Raw genomic sequence first — 18,099 nt, forward strand, 5'->3', positions numbered from 1 at the left:
TACTGATGCTCTCGCGTATCACTATAAAGCACTTTCAAGGCTTCCTTTGTAAAAGCCTGCCTGATGCCGTCACGTCCTCCATAATAATGTGCCATTGTAACACCTTAAAAAAATTTAAAGGCCGGAAAAAGCAAAGTACATTTTATGCTTCTCGGTACATATTATAAAATATACACCTTTCACCAAAAGAGTGGGCTGTGTGTTAATATCAATTAAATAGGTAATATTTATTCACTGTAAGGGCTCGTTTATTCCCAATGAATCAAATATATATTTCAAAAAATTAGCTTTTATCAGTATCAATAACTATTACACGTTTCCAACTCTAAAAATTCTATTCAGTATTTCATCTTGTTTCAATATTATTGTGTGTGTACTTGCGTATTACAACTACTGCGACTATGACATTATATGAAGGCATAAATAATATTTACATACACATAAATATGCTTCCTCGATACACATTTTTCAGTTAATATTCTTTCTGCATTTACCAAATAATTTTTGTGTGTTTAAGTCAGAAGTTATTCACTATATTAGCAATATTTTTTTTTCTTTAATTGGTGATTAGTAATTGTATACAACATTACATTCAAACACTCTTCTTCCAAGATATTCCACAAAAATGAATAATGACCATTGATTCCTAATATTTTGTATTATGCGCGTGTGTTTGGCTTGTTTCGGAATGAGACCTATCTTGATCAGCAGTTACTCAACTAATATATTCAACCGTTATATATGCAATTATTTTTATTATAATTGTTTTATATCAAGACACTGATCACGAGTGTGGTTCATACATATCTCTCCATTAAAATGCAGGCAAATGAACATCAGGTTAAAATGCACACCATTTTTTAAATTTTCATTAATTGGATAAAAACTGTATTAATTTTCCTAATCGTCCTCCGCTATAACTCTCCCTCTCGTCACATTAAGGCTGGGTTTTGTGTGTTTGTGTAAATGATGTGCTCTCATATCAGGTAAAGGACCAACGCGAGTGTCATGGAGACAGAATCTATTTCTTTTTACTCGTTTTTTTCAAAAGACATGACGTCTGCACAAAGTATTGATTTTTGCACAGTTAAATAGTAAAAGGGGTTTTGAACCCTGTTCATTGTACATAAAACGAACATTCATTTGCAATACTCTCTATCGTAATAACATACAGTAGTAGAAGAATATACAGTTGTTTTCTTGTATCAAGATGGAATTCAGCAGTAGCAGAAAATTTAATTCGGCACACCTCTCAGTAACGATAAAAATCACTAAATATCGGTCTTGTTAGAAAACGTGAAACAAAAATTTAAAATTTAAAAGACTAATTGCTTTTGGAAGGACTCTGTGAGCCCTTCTGATCCACATTAGCTAAGACTTCTTCAGTTTACGAAACTGCAAACCTTATGTTTGCATGATAAAAAAGATTAACAACTAAATCTACACTATCCAATGAATAAGTGCGCTTCACAGGGGCAAACACAGAAATATAAAAAATGGTGCCTGGAACACACAACTCGCAAGCATAATTTTTGCTTTAGAATAGTTGATTAATTAACAATTTAGTTCCCTGGCTCTACATGCCCAATGGCACCATCCATGTGAATGCAACAGATGGATAATTTGCGTCGATGACAAAGGACATAACAACAAAATCAACTTTACACTAGTATATCAACTGGATTGAAATAATTTTTGATTGTAAAGGTGCATTTTCTACGGAAGTTGCATTTTGCACTGCTCTGCAAAATAATTAACATAAAAATAATGAAGTGCAGTAGGAATCACTAACTAACTGCTGTACATTTGTCCAATAAATAAGAAACAAAATAAAATATAAAAAAGGTAGGAAGTTGAAAAAAGTAGCAACAGTGCAGTTAGTGAGTAGAAAAAGACATGGCAACACTTCTACTTGAAGTTGAGTTCGGTCCAGAATTAGACAGGAAATCATCAGTGATATTAGAAATGTTTTCTCTAAAACTGCACAGCCTTTGCACTTTCTGATAACATGGTGGTCTAGGCCCCGGGATTTTTCAGCATCCGTTTGCAGCGGAAATCGTAGACACGCCGGCAGAAGAAGACCAGTTCAGGTGCTGCCAGACAGGCTGGTTGGCGGATCCGTCGTTGAGCAGAAACATCATCCTGCGACTGCTGGGGAACGATCGAAGTTCTGGACGAGACACCAACTTCTATTTGCTTGGCTTTTGCTCGATATCTAAAAAAAAACATGAATAATATAATTTCAGGACAAATTCAAAAAACATTAAATTTTCTCATCTCAATTTTTAATATTTTTTAATCATGATTTTGAAATTACCTGCAGTATTCATTAAAGGTGAGAACATAGCACTTGTCCTCAATGCAGGCCACACTGCTGCTGTCCTTGTGTTTTGAGGCAAAAATTTCATCAGCCATGTGATTTGGAAGGCGTCCCTGCTCGGTATGCTCAGGGCGGTAAAACCAGAGAAGGCTCAACATCATTTCACCTGATAAAAATTAAGTTTCAGGCACACTAAACTTTTATTTTTTTTAAATGCTACCATCTTCAGGATTCTCCCAGAGAGCAGTAACTTTTGCTACATAAGGCAGGTCACCCTTCCTGGTGCCAGACTTCAACAAAATGCAGTCTCGGGGCATGATTATGTCACCCTCTTCATGCCTCATTGCTGGGTAGCAGTACCGAAGCACAGGCGGATCATCACTCTGGGATAAAATTGAAAATAAATATATATATTTTTTTTAAATTAAATTCCGAACTTACCCTCAGGAAGACTTTTGCTTGATATGGCTCTCCTTCCCAAGACCAGCCATTGGACCACTTCGGTGCAAATGACTTTCTCAAGCTAACCTTCGTCATCAAATCATTGTGGGCCAACTCCTCAGCCTCCTTCTCAGCTGCCAACGTTGCCTTTTTAGACTTCTTCGGCGCCACATTTTGACCCGACCGCTTTCGAACCTTCTTCGAAACCTCGAGCTTTTCCATTTTCTCTTCCTCAGGTGGATCACTTTGCTCCAAAATAGGAGAACCGTTGACAAGACAGGAGTTTTTAAACTTTGTCCCAGTGTTTTCGATTTCAGATGAATCGAGAGATCTGCTCAACATTTCAAACTCCAGTTTGGTCGGGCTGTCCTTCTCACTCGGACTCAGTGTGTTCAACTGTCTTTGCACCTTCTTTGCCTTTTCTGCAGGCTGCTTACTATGCTTGGTTTTGCTCGACGAGCCAGTGCTGCTAATGGAAGGCGAGGTGTCTGACGAGGTTGGCGGGGTCAGAGGCAAAATCCCCATTTGAGGGGTGCCGCCCTTCGAGTGCAACTTTGCCGACAAATTGTCAAACTGGCCAACTTTATTTGCATCCGCCAACATGGTGGTGGTAATGAGCAGAGGCTCATTCAAATTCAAGTTGTTGTTTTCCATCAACTTTGACCTCTTGCTAGCCAGAGGGGTGCTTGTGATGGTCGAGCTCGAGGTGTGCTTCCTTTTGCAGTTGTAGTTTTGATTGACGTCGGTGGTGTTGTTGTCCACCTGGTCGTAAAAGTAGCTTCCTCGGGGTGCCGACGAGTCGTCCGAGGGCGGCGGCGTTGGTTCAGCTGCCACCCACGCAGGGGGTGTGATCTGCTCCTCCTCCACTGAGGGTGACGGACCGTGAGCGGCGGCCGGGCCTCCGGAGCTCCCCCGTGCTGGACTCGGGGGATGGCCCGGAGCCAGGGCTTCCCCTGGCAGCGCCGCGGCGGCCACTGTCGGCAATACAAAGAGGGACTCCTGAGGTCCCGGCCCCTTACTGTCACCAGTAAGGGGCCCAGTATGGACGTTTTTTGGACAGGACTGCATTGGACATGGACAGGTGGTTTGGTAGGTGGAATCTGCGAACAGAAAAAAATGCACATTTTAAACAGAATTGAATAAAATTACACTTCATTCAATCTTGAAATTTAAATATTTAACACGATTTTCATTATTTAATTTTAACGACTCTTCAACTATTTTTAGGCCATAATGTAACGATTGTGATGACGCATGAAGCGATCGGAGTCGGCTTTTCCTGTTTCTATTTAAATTCCCATTTCACAATCATGAAAATGAATACAAATAAAATAATAATGAGGGGCTTAAATATTTGAATATACATTGTGAAAGGTTTTAACTTTCTTAATTTGCGTTTGAAAAACGTGAAGCCTTCAAACTTTAAAATCTATTTTAATGAGCAATAATAATGACCTCTCAAGGACAAAAGCTGTTGAGTCTTCAACGAGAATTATATTTTTTTTTACAATACTTTGCTATTTTCACAGTTATTGAAGGGCTGATGTTAAGATTTGAAATGAAATACATCAAGTGAATACCTTAAATTTTAAATCAACTATAGTTAACAATAAATTCATTCCAAAATGTAGATTATTACAAAATAACGTGGAAAAGTAAAACGGATTGGGCAAACGACACTAAATAAATAAGCCTAATAAATCGATACTGTTGCTGAGGAGTGCAATTAGTTATGTTCACCTCTCCAAGTGGAAAGCATCGGGAGTAAAAATGGTATAAAATAGTCGTAAAGAAGCTGCAACGCAAACGAGCGCAGATAAACAAGTGTTCAGTGAATAGCCTGTGAGCACTGGAAGTAGTGACGGCAATCAGCTTACGGCGAGAGAAGCGTTTTCCTCGTTTTCCTTGTGGGACGAGCGACATTCACTGCCGATTGGCCTGCGTTTGCACAATATTGCGGCAGTATATACTACAGGGGCAGACTAGATAATACAGCGAGTGACTCTGACTCACTCTGGCTAAAAATTCATCATCCCGAGCAAGTTGGACTTGGCGAATTGTAAGACTTCAATATTGTGGTGCAATCGCAGTGCAGCTGCTGCCATTGCGAGTGCATAAATAGAATGACAATCGATCGCCACTCCTCAGCAACACAGACTTTGAAGGATATTGTGTGGGAATGAATGAATTTATTAATTTTTATTGATCTTTTGTAATATTATGACGTTGGATAGAAGATGTATTTCTTATTAAAAGTGTATCAGCACAATATATAATACAATTTATAACCACTCTTAAATAAAGGCGTCATAAATAGTTAAGTTGTTACAGATCAATTTTTTAATAATTATATTTGCCATAACTTCGGTATTATTTTAAAATGTTTTTAATTAAAGAGTGGTACTTTCTGACAATGTACGTAGTAGTTTTCCCGCGCGTTAAAATTTGAATGTATATATGAACACGTATGGCGCAGTTTGCAAGACATTTCCAGGAAACAATTAAAATTATTATGAATAAAGAAATTGAAGCTATGGGACTTACCCAAATAAGCTACTCCTCTGGTGGCCGGATGGGGCAAACAAGGCCCCACTGGTCCTCCGGGGCTGTACCCTGTGTAGAAATGGTAATGTGGCGGCTCCGGCGGATGCTGCGTAATAACAGGCGGTGGCGGGGGATGGTAGATGGTGGTGGGGGTGGCCGAGGTGGAGGGCGCCTGCAGTTTGGCCCCACTCGTCGAGGGCATAGACTGGAGGTGCATGCTCTGGTTGGAGGTGGAGGCGGTCGGGGGCGCCGAGTAGATGGTCCCTGAGGCGTGTGGGAAGAAGTGCTGCGCGGGGGGTGCGTACCGGGGGTGGTACGTTTGCGGCTGGTACTTGTAGTGCGGCGGAGGACCGTAGCACGGGGGGTAAGCGCAGATTTCGTGGTGGGGCGGCGCCAGGTGGTGCGAGGCTGCCACCAACTGGTGGTTGGCCTGCGGATGGTAGTACTGGGGACTGGCGTACTGAGGCGGCGCCGAGTAGTGCGCGATGTAGTGCGGCGCGTACTGCGGCTGGTAGGTGGAGAAGGGCGACACCTGCGACGAGACGATGCGCGACGGAAGGGTCGACGACGTCGACGTCACTTCGGCGGCGGCCGCAGAGGAAGTGGCGGCGGACGAGGTGGCGATCAGCAGCGGGCTGACGGCAGAGTTGGGGGCGGCCGAGTGGTTCGGCACGATCTTAGGCGGCGCGCAGCACATCTCTGCCCCGGCGTGGATCAGTGGTCCTGCCGGTTGGTAGTAACCTGCAACACCAGGAGCAGCGGTTAGTAGAGTGGATGCAAACAGTTGAGGATTGGTAAATGTGTTTTGGAAGAAAAATAAATAATTATTATCATAATATTAAATTACAATACAATTTTATCAATGGACCGAGGTTTCAAGTCCTGCTTGAGTGGTAATCGAAGTAACAATTGACGAGGGCTAAGACCATCGGAGAGATGATAGAGACGATATGTTTATAAAACAATATGCTATAATATATAACAGGTTTCTATAAATTTCTTAAAATTTAGCATTGTAAATTAGCTCTACTAGAGTTTTTTTTCTTACATTAATATGGCTGATACACGTGGAAGCAATGCACCATTAAAATACTCGTGTCACAAAATTAAGTTGTGATGAAAGCCTAATAAGCCATTTTGTAAACTCTTTTAAAAAGGGAGATTTAAGTTCGACTAGTAATCAATAATTCCGATTAATCTGATGTTGAAAACCAGTTCCTATTTTTTTTTACATTTTAGCAAGTTAGCAATCTGCCTCTTTATTTCAATGTTTTTTTTCATCCATAATCCACTTTAATAACCTTGAGCCAATTAGAAACACTCCTCGCAGTATGCATTATTCGATCTATTTTTTTCTTTCATTCGATTCCGTGTCTCTGCGTGTGCGTGTTTTGCAAACAAAAGCAGCAGCACAAATTCCTGGTGCCATTTTATTGCTCCAACGCTAGAGGCGAAAACTATACTATTTATGCTATTTTTTATTCGATAAAAAAACTGAAAAAGGTCGCTCGCTTGGAAAAAGCATTCGTTCGTAGTTTCCGACAAGGTCAGACTGCTTCTCAGTTTAAAAAAAAGCATAGATGCGCGCAAAGAGCTTTCCGGATCACTGCTTTATTCCATTCTAGAGTGTTGGTTTCTGTATCAGAGAGTGGAATCGTGCCTCGTTGTTAATTGGCAACAAATTAGTACATTCCTTGCTATTGATCGCGAATTTTTAGAAATTCAACTTGTAAATTGGCAACGCTAAATAAATTGGTAAACATTAGTATTGTTTTTATAGTATTTTGAAAAGAAATATTTAATACAACGTTGAATGAAAGCATTATCTTATGAAACTTATGAAAGCCAGCACAAACTAGAAAAAGCAGAACCATTTTTCTTTTCTTTTTCAACATTATGATTTGGGAGAACTTGAACCAGAAAACAAATTGATACCTTTCAACTGCAGGGGAAATAAAACAAAATAATGGAAAACGTTAATGTAGAGGCAGGGTAGAAAGTTCCATTTTGCGTAAATACACAGTTGGCATTTTTTGAATGACGTTGATTTAGAAGCAAAATCAATACCTACCCCCAGTGTTGTTTTCCGTGAACAACGGTTGGAAAAAAACTGACCAGGAAACCCTTTAAGTTATGTTAACTCGAATTTAAAATTATCAATAAAAGCAGATCAAAATATTCCCTTCTCTCACTTTTTATGTGGAGCACATTTGAAAGGTTAAAAAACCTAACCCGCGTTGCAAAGTGGCAGAGATGAAACGCCCGGCGCACAGACGGACGAGATTTAAATTTTTATATACCGCGCCGGCTGGACCAAAACGAGAGCGAGTGAAAAATTAATTCGCACGCCGTTTGCTTTATGAGCCGTAAAACAAATCCCGCTGTTTGTTTGGGTGTCTCCCGGTGGCCAAGGCGGGCACACGCACCGAGCAACAAGTGTATATTGCGCGCTCACACACACATATTTGATCTTCCAATTTCCAGCCTCTCGTACACATAAACAATAATATTATTTCCCAGAGAGGTGCGTTGCATCAAACAAATGCACGCCAAGTGATTTCAAAATAAAAGAGTTGACCTTCTGCTGCTGGCGTACACAACGCACTCGTATGAAATTACACGCTGCTGAATTTTAAGTAGCGCTGCTGCACGTTGGCTGCCAGCAAGTATACAAACGAATTCATGCCACTTGCGGCCGCTGCGATGCAAGCAAGAAGTGCCTTCCGAGCAGCCACTCTTGTTTTACAACGCACATTAGCCGTTAATTTAATTCAATATTATTACACCCTGTCAGAAACGAGATTTAGAGAGTGGTTCACACCTTGTTCGATAAAATTTAATTTGAATCGAATTTATAAAGTCGAGTTGTTTAAAAATGCCATTTTTATTCAGGGATTAATTAATAAAAGTTATATATTAATTTTCAAAATGGAAAGTTAATACAAATTTTAGTCCTTACACTAATGGCAAAGTACTGTGGAAATAAAAAGGTCATAATTTTCACCACATTACCCGCATTTATTTAACAGTGTGATAGTTTGAAACTGTTTATTTTGTTCATTATTTTACTATCATTGTTAACATAATTTAACATAGCTATTTTTTATTTAATACGTTTCAAAATGTTTCCGGCAAGCTCCGTTTATTTGAGATGAAGTTTGGATACTTTTTTACATTTCCAAAGAAACTTTCTCAGTTTAATTCTTTATATTTTTTCCCCTAGAACTTGTTGAAAATCCAAATACATGAAATCGGAAAGATTGCCACTTATTAATTCTATACAATATTAATAAAATATTAATTCAATTTTTACAGTTTTCAATTCACCTGTCGCAATTGCGTTTCAGAATTAAGAATAGTTCAAAATCTGTTGAGTGCGTCTAAATTATAAACTTTTCAGCTCCTTATTCAAAAACTGGCTCTGGCTAGAGGTTTGTTGAGTTGTTTTAAAATTAATCGAGTTGGAGTTTGGCACTCACAATCAGGTAACGAGCGAGCGCGTGTATGAGAGTGTGTAAGCGAGCGAGAGCGGTTATTAATTCGGATCGCGCTTTCAGACAGAATAGCCGCTAAAATGTGGCGGAGTGTGATGTAGGAGAGTTATTCAGGTCATGCATATGCTCCGGCTTTCTTTGCGGCATTAAAAATTACTCGAGGTCCTGATCAATTATACAAACGCTGGGGCACGACTCGCGCGAGCGCCGACGTTGCAAAATCTCCTCGCTGAATTTTCCGAGTGATAAACCACAACATGTGGTCGCCACGATTGAGCAAACACGCGCTCATACAGATTGAAATGTACTCACCACTGAAAAACATCGCAGTCACCATCATGTCCCGCAAACTCTGCTTGAAACTCGATGACATTTTGGTGCTTTTGGCTAGCGCCGATTGTCCCGCAGCATCACGCGGACAAAGTTGCTTGGCACCAAAATAATTCAGCGAAAACGGCGCATTTTCCCACACTAACTAACTAACTACGCACGAGGCGCGCGCGCCTTCTTTTATCAGCGCGTGTTTTCTGGCCGAATGTCAAAAATCCCCAAGAGGATCAATCTCGCTCTCACGGCAGGTTTGCTACGTCGAATCCGAATGGAAATATGGATGCATGATTGTGTACGGTAAACTCGGCTGCGAGGCTGGCTGGGCGATTTACGGACGTCACGCTGCACTCTACTGAGGGGCCCCGCGATCAGCTGAGCTCCCTTCGTTCGGACGACTTTTGACACTTTTCGACGCACCACCCGCGCGAAATGGGCCGCACTGGTGCCGACAAGAACATCATCGGCGCACCGAGGGCACTGCGTTCGCCGCCGATCTCCAACATTAATGACGACAAAGTCCCGCTATAACGACTACGTCAAACTAGCACAAGAGGGGCACCAGCAGGCAGCTCAGCGATGGTGGGAGTAGTTACTATGCTACATACTATATATTGAAAGTTTCTCTGCAACTTGTGCAGCTCGATCGGCAGGCCAGCGAGACGCAGAAAGACGGCCAGCCAATCCGAGTTTTGAATTCGGTCAAAATTAGCAAATTTTGCGCGGAACATAAAATTTTTGAGATCAATTGAAAGATACTTTTTAGAGAGCGATTCTGAATCAAATGATAAACGGTCACGGTGGCAGATTGCGGAAAACAGGTCAAGTTAAAATAATGGTGCCAAACGTGTATTCTGATCAGGTGGGACAGGATTTGCAGTCGATTTACTTATTGGCAAAGTTAAGAAGACCTCGATTAATTTACAAACGGCAACTGAACAATTTTAAAATGAAAAAAGGACAGATGTAATAAATTTTGTAAATCAATTAATTTTGTATTTCATGTTTAATTGAATTTTTTAGATTTATTTTTAGAATTAAGAGAATTTATAAAATAACCTTCATCCAGACAGTAAATCTGAATTTCGGATTCCATAAAAAATATAAATTCTTATGTGTAACGAACACATGCAAACGACTACAAATCCTATCCCAAATGCTCAATTGTCGGACAACGGCAAGAACTAGTTTTCAGTTTGGCACTCGGCGGCCGCTCGTTGTGCTGAAATGTGAAGAAAAAGGGGCGGCGTGTATTTGTATAAAATGGTTTACCTTGAAGATAGTGAGGCTGGTCATGAGTCGGCGGAGGACCGGTGCAGGAAGAAATGGGCGCCGAAAACGCACTGCCGCTGCTTCCAAGCGGAGGCTGGTGGTGCACACCCATCGGCGGCGGCGGCCCCGGGGGGTGATGCGGAGGCGGCCCCTGCTGCAGTGAGGCGGGCGGCTGCATGCTCGACAGTGCACCGAGCGGCGTGTAGCTCTGCGGCGGCGCCGGCTTCAGAAACACGGTGGCCGGCTCACGTTCGCCTCCCGCTGCGTGGTAAACACCCTGTCGGGGCAAAATCAGCACTCGATTTAGTTTGCCAAACTCAAATAGCGCCGATCAGTGTTCGATTGGCAGGCGGGCGGGTGGCCGCCGTCGTCGCCACTGCTCGGGCCGAGCGCTCTCTCATTGTCGCAGAGAGCGTTATCGTCCGGACAGCGGCGGCGAGCGATTATCAAAAACAGTTATCTTACTTCTGGTGCGGTGAATGCATTAATTATTGCCCCTGAAAATTGATCTGTGACTGTTTAATTAATTAATTGGGGTCGCTCGTTTCGTTTGATTGATGAACAAGCAGAGACAATTTAAATTTAACAAGTATGTTGTCTACAAACAAGATAAATAGGGTAGTGCTAAGTAAGTTTTATGGCTCATTAATTTAACAGAATGGCTTTCACGTTAACGAGCTCTTAACGTGATTTTTATTGATTCATCAATTCAAATTTCAATTGTGTTTGCATGTTATTCAAATGAAATTATGTTTGCAAAATTTAAGCCCTAAAATAATTAAAATGGCTACTTTTAAGCTACCAAACGAAATTAACAGTTAAGTAACCAGAGAATTTCTCAAATAGTATAGAAGAAGGGAAATAATCATCAGATTAAAAACAAATATCTTAATTTACTTTGGAGATGTTAATATTTTCTTCAAAATCTCAGTATTTATTAAAAACAGTATAAGTTAAAGCAGACATCTGCTAGTTGTAAACCCTTTCTTCTCTTTTTCAAATCTCAAATTTTTTTGTATCGACTGAGAAGAATCAATAATAATAATAATAATAAACATACACATATAAATTAGATTAAAAACAACACCAGAAACATGTCTACCTGCCACTATTTCATTTGTGTTTGCATGGTATTGAAATGATTTTAAACGTTTGCAATACTTTAAGCCCTTAAATTAGTAAAATGGATACTTTTAAGCTTGAAACTGAAAATGATTCAAATATGATTTTGGGGTAAAAAAAAGTATAGAAGAAAAGAATTAAATCATCAGCTTAAAAACAATTATCTGAATTTAGCATAAAAAAACACCAGAAAAACATGTGTCTACTTGCCCCATAACCAAACGATTAAACGAATCTGTAAAGTGTATAAAAAAATTGTGAGTAAAACGAGAATTTCAAGGATCTCACCGGCTCCGAAGTTGCGGCAGGGTTGTGATGGTGGTGGTGGTGGTGCAGATGGTGGTGCTGCTGAGCCACATACTCTGAGCCTGGACTGGCGGCGGCAACTTGCGAGGGTGGCTGCACCACCGTGGTCGACTTGGTCTGCGTCGACGAAATGCGATACTCCATCCCGGAAATGCAGTAGCCCTCGGTGGTGCGCGAGTTGACGTAGACGCCGGTGATGGTGACGTCAGTGTCGTTGACGATGAGTGCTACCTTTTTTGGGTTGCGCAGCTTGATCACATTGGAGAGTGGAATGTCGTCGTCAGGGTCATCGGCAGACGCATCGTCAGTCGTGCTCTCGTCCTTCATCTTGCGCTTCTTGTCCGCCCTGCTCTTGGCCTCCTTGGCTTTCTTCTTGGCCAGGATCTTGTTTTTGCGTACGCGCACCATGTTGATGGATGAAGTTGACACGGTGTCGCCGTCCTCCTTTTTATCAATGGAGGTCGACGTCTGCTGTTTGACTTCGACAACCTCCACCGTGGTGGTGCAGTTCTTGTTTGGACTGCGCTTCTCGAAGGAATAACTGGCCGCCAACATGGCCGACGCGTTCAGACTGGCCATCCTCTTGCGCACCACCATGTCCTTCAGGTCCATAAGCATGTCAGACTTCTTCTTCTTCCGCTTAGTCTGCTTGGGTGGTGGCGAAGGTGCGGGCGACGACTCCTCGTCCTCCTCTTCGGGCTCCACCCGTTTGCTCTGCTTCTTTTTGGTCTTCTTGGCCGGCTTGGCTCCTCGCCGGTAGGGCACGAGGGCGCCCGAGTTGGACTCGGAGCCACTGGTGCTGCTCTCGGTTGAGCTGTCGTACCACTGACTAGACTTGGTGGTCCTCGAGACGCTGCTGCGCGTGGTGCTGGTGGTGGTGGTGGCCACCTGGTGGTTCTCCACAGGTCGCGACGCCTCGTTCTCGTACATGCAGTGCACTTTGGCCAGGGCGTTCAAGCTGGCCACCCTGTGCTTCTTGGGCTCGCCCCAGAAGCGGAAGACGTCCAGCGGCTTCTCGTCCTCCGAGGAACTGGAGGACTCGCGCCGCCCGGCCGCCTTCTTCGCCTTGGGCTTGGTGACCTGCAGGGCGTGCAGGTTCCTCTTCTTTGGTGGCAGCATCTTCTGCGCGATCGATTTGGCTTGCTTGCTTTCCCGCTTCTTCCCCTTTGGTGCTTCTGGCGAACTAGGACTCGACGAGGAAACGTCTGACTTCTTGCCGCCCTTCTTGGCCGGCAGCGGCGGCGCTTTGACTGTGACTTTGGTACCTGCTGCTTTCTTGGTCTCCTTCTTCTCGGGCAGGGCGGCCGCCTGCGCGATCAGGGCCGCCTCGTCGATGGCCGCTCGCGCCACAAGCCGCTTCTTCAAGGGTGCCATGGCCCTCTTCTTGGGTGGGTTCATCGCCTTGCTCACGGGCTGCTTCTTCGCTTCCTTCAACACCGGCTCCACTTTCTTCACTTCGGGCTCCTTTTTCGCCTCCTTGACCACGGCCGCCGAGCAACTCAGCAGTTTGGCCAGCGACTTGAGTTTTTTCTCCTCGACCTCTTTTGCCTTGGCGGCGGCGACTGTTGCTTTTTTGCTCTCGTCAGCCTTGACCACCTTTGCCGCCGCCTTTGGTTTCTTCTCTTCTTTAATCTGGGGTACTTTTTTATCTTTGGTCCCTCTTGGTTCTTTGGTTTTGGAGAGGATTTTCGCAATTGCCGAATCAGAAAGCTCAACGCTTGCCGGCTCCGGCTTGACCCGTTTTTTGTACGGCGCCCTCTTGCGAACTCTGCCGTCCTTGAGCAACAACGGCTCGTCAACACCTGATGGCTTTGGCTCCTTTTTGGCCGGCGTCTTCGGCTCCTTCTTCTTGGGCCCTCGCGCTGCCGGGGGCGTGGCCTTGGGCGCCCTCACATTCTTTGAGGGAAGTTTCTTGGCAGGCGGCGCCGTCCCCTTACGAGGCTTGGGCACTTTTTTCGGGGTGGTCTTCGGAGGGGGCGCGGTCTTAGTCGTCTTGCCCTTGGGCTGCTGCTTGGCCGGCGGCTGCGGGTTGGACGGCTCCATGTTTGATTTCTTCTCAAGGGCGTCCGGTGCCGCTTTTTTGTCCAGGCTCTTTGCCACGTCCATCTTCTTCAGCTTGCCCTTGGGCTTCTCTCCTGAGGGCGCCTGGCTGCGGCCCAACTTGGGCTGCGCCCGGGTTTTGTGCGTCGCATTTGGCTTGGCGGCCGCAGGCTTCTTTTTATTACTGAGTATCACAAGGGGGCTCTGGGAATTTTTGGGAGGTGGTACGCGGGAAGACCTTACTGTCTTTGAGCGCATCACTATTGCGCTGGTGTCGCCGATCGCGTCGTATCACTGGTGGGGTCTGCTGTGCATTTTGCAGACACTTGGTCAAAGGCGGTGCTGCCAGATTTGGAGGAGCTCAGCTCAGCAAACCTTTCAACAAAAGAATACACACATTGAATTAAAATTTCAAATAAGCAAGAAATATGCATATAAATAGTAATTACTTTGCAATAAAACATAAGTGGGGACATAAAATTTATGAAAATTGGCGAATGTTCACCTTTTTTTGCCACAAGTGAGGGACCTGTTTTGTCATCTCAACCCAACAATTTAATTTGCCTATAATAAAAATAGCGTTCATTATACTCCAAGACACGTATCAGACGGAGATCATGCGGATGAGAAAAACATTTTGGCGTTTCCAACATACTGTGCATTAATTCTTTTGTTTATTCTCCATTCAAAGAACGTGAATTTTCAAATAACTATAACTAAAAACTTTATGATTTTAAAAACTGATTAATTAATTAACTGCAAACAAATTTAACGGCACAGATGATCTATTTTCAGTTGCTAATCCTGTCCTTATTTTGCGTCTTGAAGCTTGAAATAAGGTTCTAAATAGTTTCACTTTAATAACGAAACACATAATCTATCGCCTTGGTGTAACTATCACGTCTGTTTGGAGAAATTGTTGTTCTAGTACGTCACTAACCGCCCATTGTAAGCTACTGGCATAATCAATATTTAAATTGTTCAAACGAGCACGTGTAAAAATGTGTGGGTGAATGCAAACAAAGCAACAGTTTGCCGTGTTTGGGAAAAAGCCTATTTGTCCAGGGTTATTGATTTTAGCTTATTAATTCGCAAACGTGGGTCCAATAATTTAAGTATGAATCCACAAAAATTTAACTCTTAAATGGCATGATATATGAAGAAATGAGAAAAAACGTCTAAAAATATTATTATTAACCAGTAAAAGTCTGAATGCGGAAAAGTTGGGCCAGAAACTCATTCATAAATTTGTTTACTTAAATAAGAATGAAACGCTCAGAAAAGCTGTGGAATGTGGTTTACCTGTCACTGTAATTGAACAGCCAAAAATAACAAACTGACAAGCCGCCATGAGGGATAAATGAAATAGAGCTTGTTTCCGTCGCTTAAAGGATAAATAGGTGTTTGAAGCGCTTTTGTGTCTCAATTTCTGATTACGTAGGATGGATCAGTTTTCCAATAGCTACTTTGACTCTAGTAACATAGTACAAATTTAAATAAAAGAACAAAAGAGCAATTAAATTCTAATCACTTTTTTTACTTAGGGAAGAAAAACAACTTCAGTTGCTATTTTTTATCTTTCTTTTCCTAGAAAAAAACTAAATCCTCATGACTTTCTTAGTTTTGGTTGATTTATTTGCAAGCACGAGCGAATTCCTTCGTCACTTGTAGTTTAAAAATAATGAGCGACCCTCGCCTTGCCAGCGGATTATTTTAGCGCATTTATTTTTGCATACGGTCTATCGATCATTTTGCAAGGTTGCTAGGATACAGCAAATGCATCTGATCGGAGCCAAAACTGACAAGGAAAACGTTACATGAGCAATTTCATTATCAAACAAGCTGAAATTGACTTGCTTGTGATGAGGGAATAAATAAAATTGATGCTTCTTTTTACTCGTCCGTGATTTCTATTTTAAGCAAAGTGATAATTTTAAAATAAACTAGTTTTGCGAAATCCAGAAGTGTTTCATACGAATATTGATTTTTTTTCAATAATGAAGAATTTTTTCAGTGATCATATTCCAAAGCGGAAGAGATTGGATATTTAATAACAGATGAAAGAACAAACAAGCTTTTGTTGGCGTAACACGCGACAATGTGATTACAATTTCGCATCGCAAACTGCCCACTTTCCACATATCTCAGCTGGATCACGATGAACCATTTAAAAATCAGATTGTTTCATGCAAATTTTAGCGAAGTTTAGTAGCTTTTAGGTTTTTTTTTTTTAATTGGAACCGGACTAACAAAGTGTTGTTGATAATTTCAATTTATTTATGTTAAAAAAAGTTAAAAATATGTAATTTGACCATCAAGATCTGCGCTCAATTGTCAATATCAATAAATTAAATCATTTTTTGAGAATCTAATTTTGCAATGATTATAATAAAACTTCATCGTAAAATACAAGGTGCTTTCATTTTCTCCACATTTTATAGAGAATATATTAATAATTTTATGAAAAATTAAAAACAACAACAATAATAATAATTCCGATATTGAATCAAGTTATCATAATTTGCGAATTGAGACAAAATCTTAATCTGTCAAACAGACGAAATGGTTAAAGTTAGTTTTATTCATTCTTGCTTTAAAAATTCACACTTTGATAGAAATTCAAAAGGGATTTTTTTCAGTGCAATTTTTTCTTAAACAAATGCACGTGTTCAAAATAAAACCCAAAGTACATTTTTTTAACCGTGTTATGGTCGTGTTAAAACTTGGAGCATAACGGAGTTGAAATCAATGAAAAAATTATGGAGCAAATATTGAAACCGGATATATCACAATCAACACGATTCGTCGGACAGCTCAAAGACGGGAAAATGCTAATCGGCAGCCGTAAAAATACGAGCAAATTGAAAATCAATGTCGAAATAAATAATTGCCTCCGCCACTATCTTTCAAATCACCGTCGCTCGTCGACCAGCTGCAAAAACAGATCGATCCTTCACTGCACACAAAGAGTGCATTCGAAATAAAAAATAAAACAAAAAAAAACAGCACCACTGGGGGCGCCTCGTGAATTCAATTCCGCAAAAAAAAATCGCCGACCAACACTTGTGGATTTGGCTCAAAAACGGCAATAAAATCCTGCTTGTCTCTCATCAAGAAAAAAATTGCAAGCGGTTTTTATGTAACGGAACTACACACGTAACTGACCCTGGCGAAGGTAGAGGAGAAAAATAAATTGAATAAATTATCGCAATTGGCTAATGCCGTATTATTATTTATGTAAGCTGTACATTACGCCCCTCTCTTTATACATATACTCGAGGATAAATATTTACACAATCGCTGTCACAATAAAATGCATCTCCGACGAACACACACGCGCCAGCAGAGTGCAGTAATAATTTAAATTCGGTGCCCATGTATGATGCACACGCTAATGTATTCCGCGACGCGTTTTCGGCGTGCGAATTTGGCGGTGCGAATAACCCTTGCTGATTATAGCGAGGAGTGAACGAACTCGCGCCTCTTTTCGTCGTTCTGCATGACTGTGCAAACACGTTTCGTGACTCGGACGTGGCGAAAAAGGCTAAGATTCAACCAACAGGGGGTTTGGGGAGGCCAGTAGAGGCCGTGGGCCGCGGGGGCCGCCGCTCACCTGGCCGCTGCGCGGGACGATCTCGCTTCGTGCACCGAACTCGTTCCGAATTGGGTTGCAGTGGCCGAGTGCGGTTGGCGCGAACGTGCGGCCCAATTTGGGCTGATCTGGTGTTGAACGGCACCTCTGCGGGGAGCGCTGAAGGGTTAAGTCCAACTTGAGCCAAACAGCGCTGCCAGGGCAGGCCTAATGTTCACATTATATTCGCCGATGCACTCGGTGTTGAAAACATTACTCATCCCTCGAGGAACAACTGTAATGGCGCACCCATTTTGATCACACTAGTGCAGCTCATTGTCAGCTTACGGAACTAAAGTGTTGCGTAAATGCACGACTCCTTGCAATACGCCACCCCAATGTTTGACTGTTGCCGCCATCTACTGCGGTTAATGAAAAGCTCGAAACCCCTTAATAATGCCCTCTATGACCCCCTTCTTTCTTTCTTTGTGCCTTCCTGGCTGTGTGTTGGTCGATAATCAGATTAAGTTCCCCTTTCGCTTTGCCTTCGGGCGGAGTATTGCGTATTGTTGGTGGAGAGTGCGTACGGGAGTTGCTTCTCGGTACCGAAACGGTTGCCGTGCAACATGTATGGAAATTTCCACTCCTCTGTCAAATCCCAT

At 42.3% G+C, this 18,099-nt stretch overlaps 1 protein-coding gene across 1 annotated transcript; it reads right to left on the bottom strand.

Annotated features, from left to right (window-relative positions):
* Nucleotides 1-464: 464 nt before the first annotated feature.
* Nucleotides 465-17,813, bottom strand: LOC132201830 (bromodomain-containing protein 4). Its single transcript, XM_059628331.1, has 8 exons — nucleotides 17,480-17,813; nucleotides 11,809-14,241; nucleotides 10,399-10,675; nucleotides 5,306-6,046; nucleotides 2,762-3,861; nucleotides 2,541-2,703; nucleotides 2,318-2,486; nucleotides 465-2,215 (listed from the first exon to the last, which is right to left on the bottom strand). The coding sequence occupies exons 2-8, from the start codon at nucleotides 14,122-14,124 to the stop codon at nucleotides 2,017-2,019; spliced, it is 4,965 nt and encodes a 1,654-aa protein (XP_059484314.1). The 5' UTR covers nucleotides 14,125-14,241; nucleotides 17,480-17,813; the 3' UTR covers nucleotides 465-2,016.
* Nucleotides 17,814-18,099: the final 286 nt, after the last annotated feature.

Source organism: Neocloeon triangulifer, unplaced genomic scaffold (genome assembly GCF_031216515.1).
Source record: "Neocloeon triangulifer isolate White Clay Creek 2 clone unplaced genomic scaffold, ASM3121651v1 ptg000014l, whole genome shotgun sequence".
Classification (NCBI taxonomy): Eukaryota; Metazoa; Arthropoda; class Insecta; order Ephemeroptera; family Baetidae; genus Neocloeon; species Neocloeon triangulifer.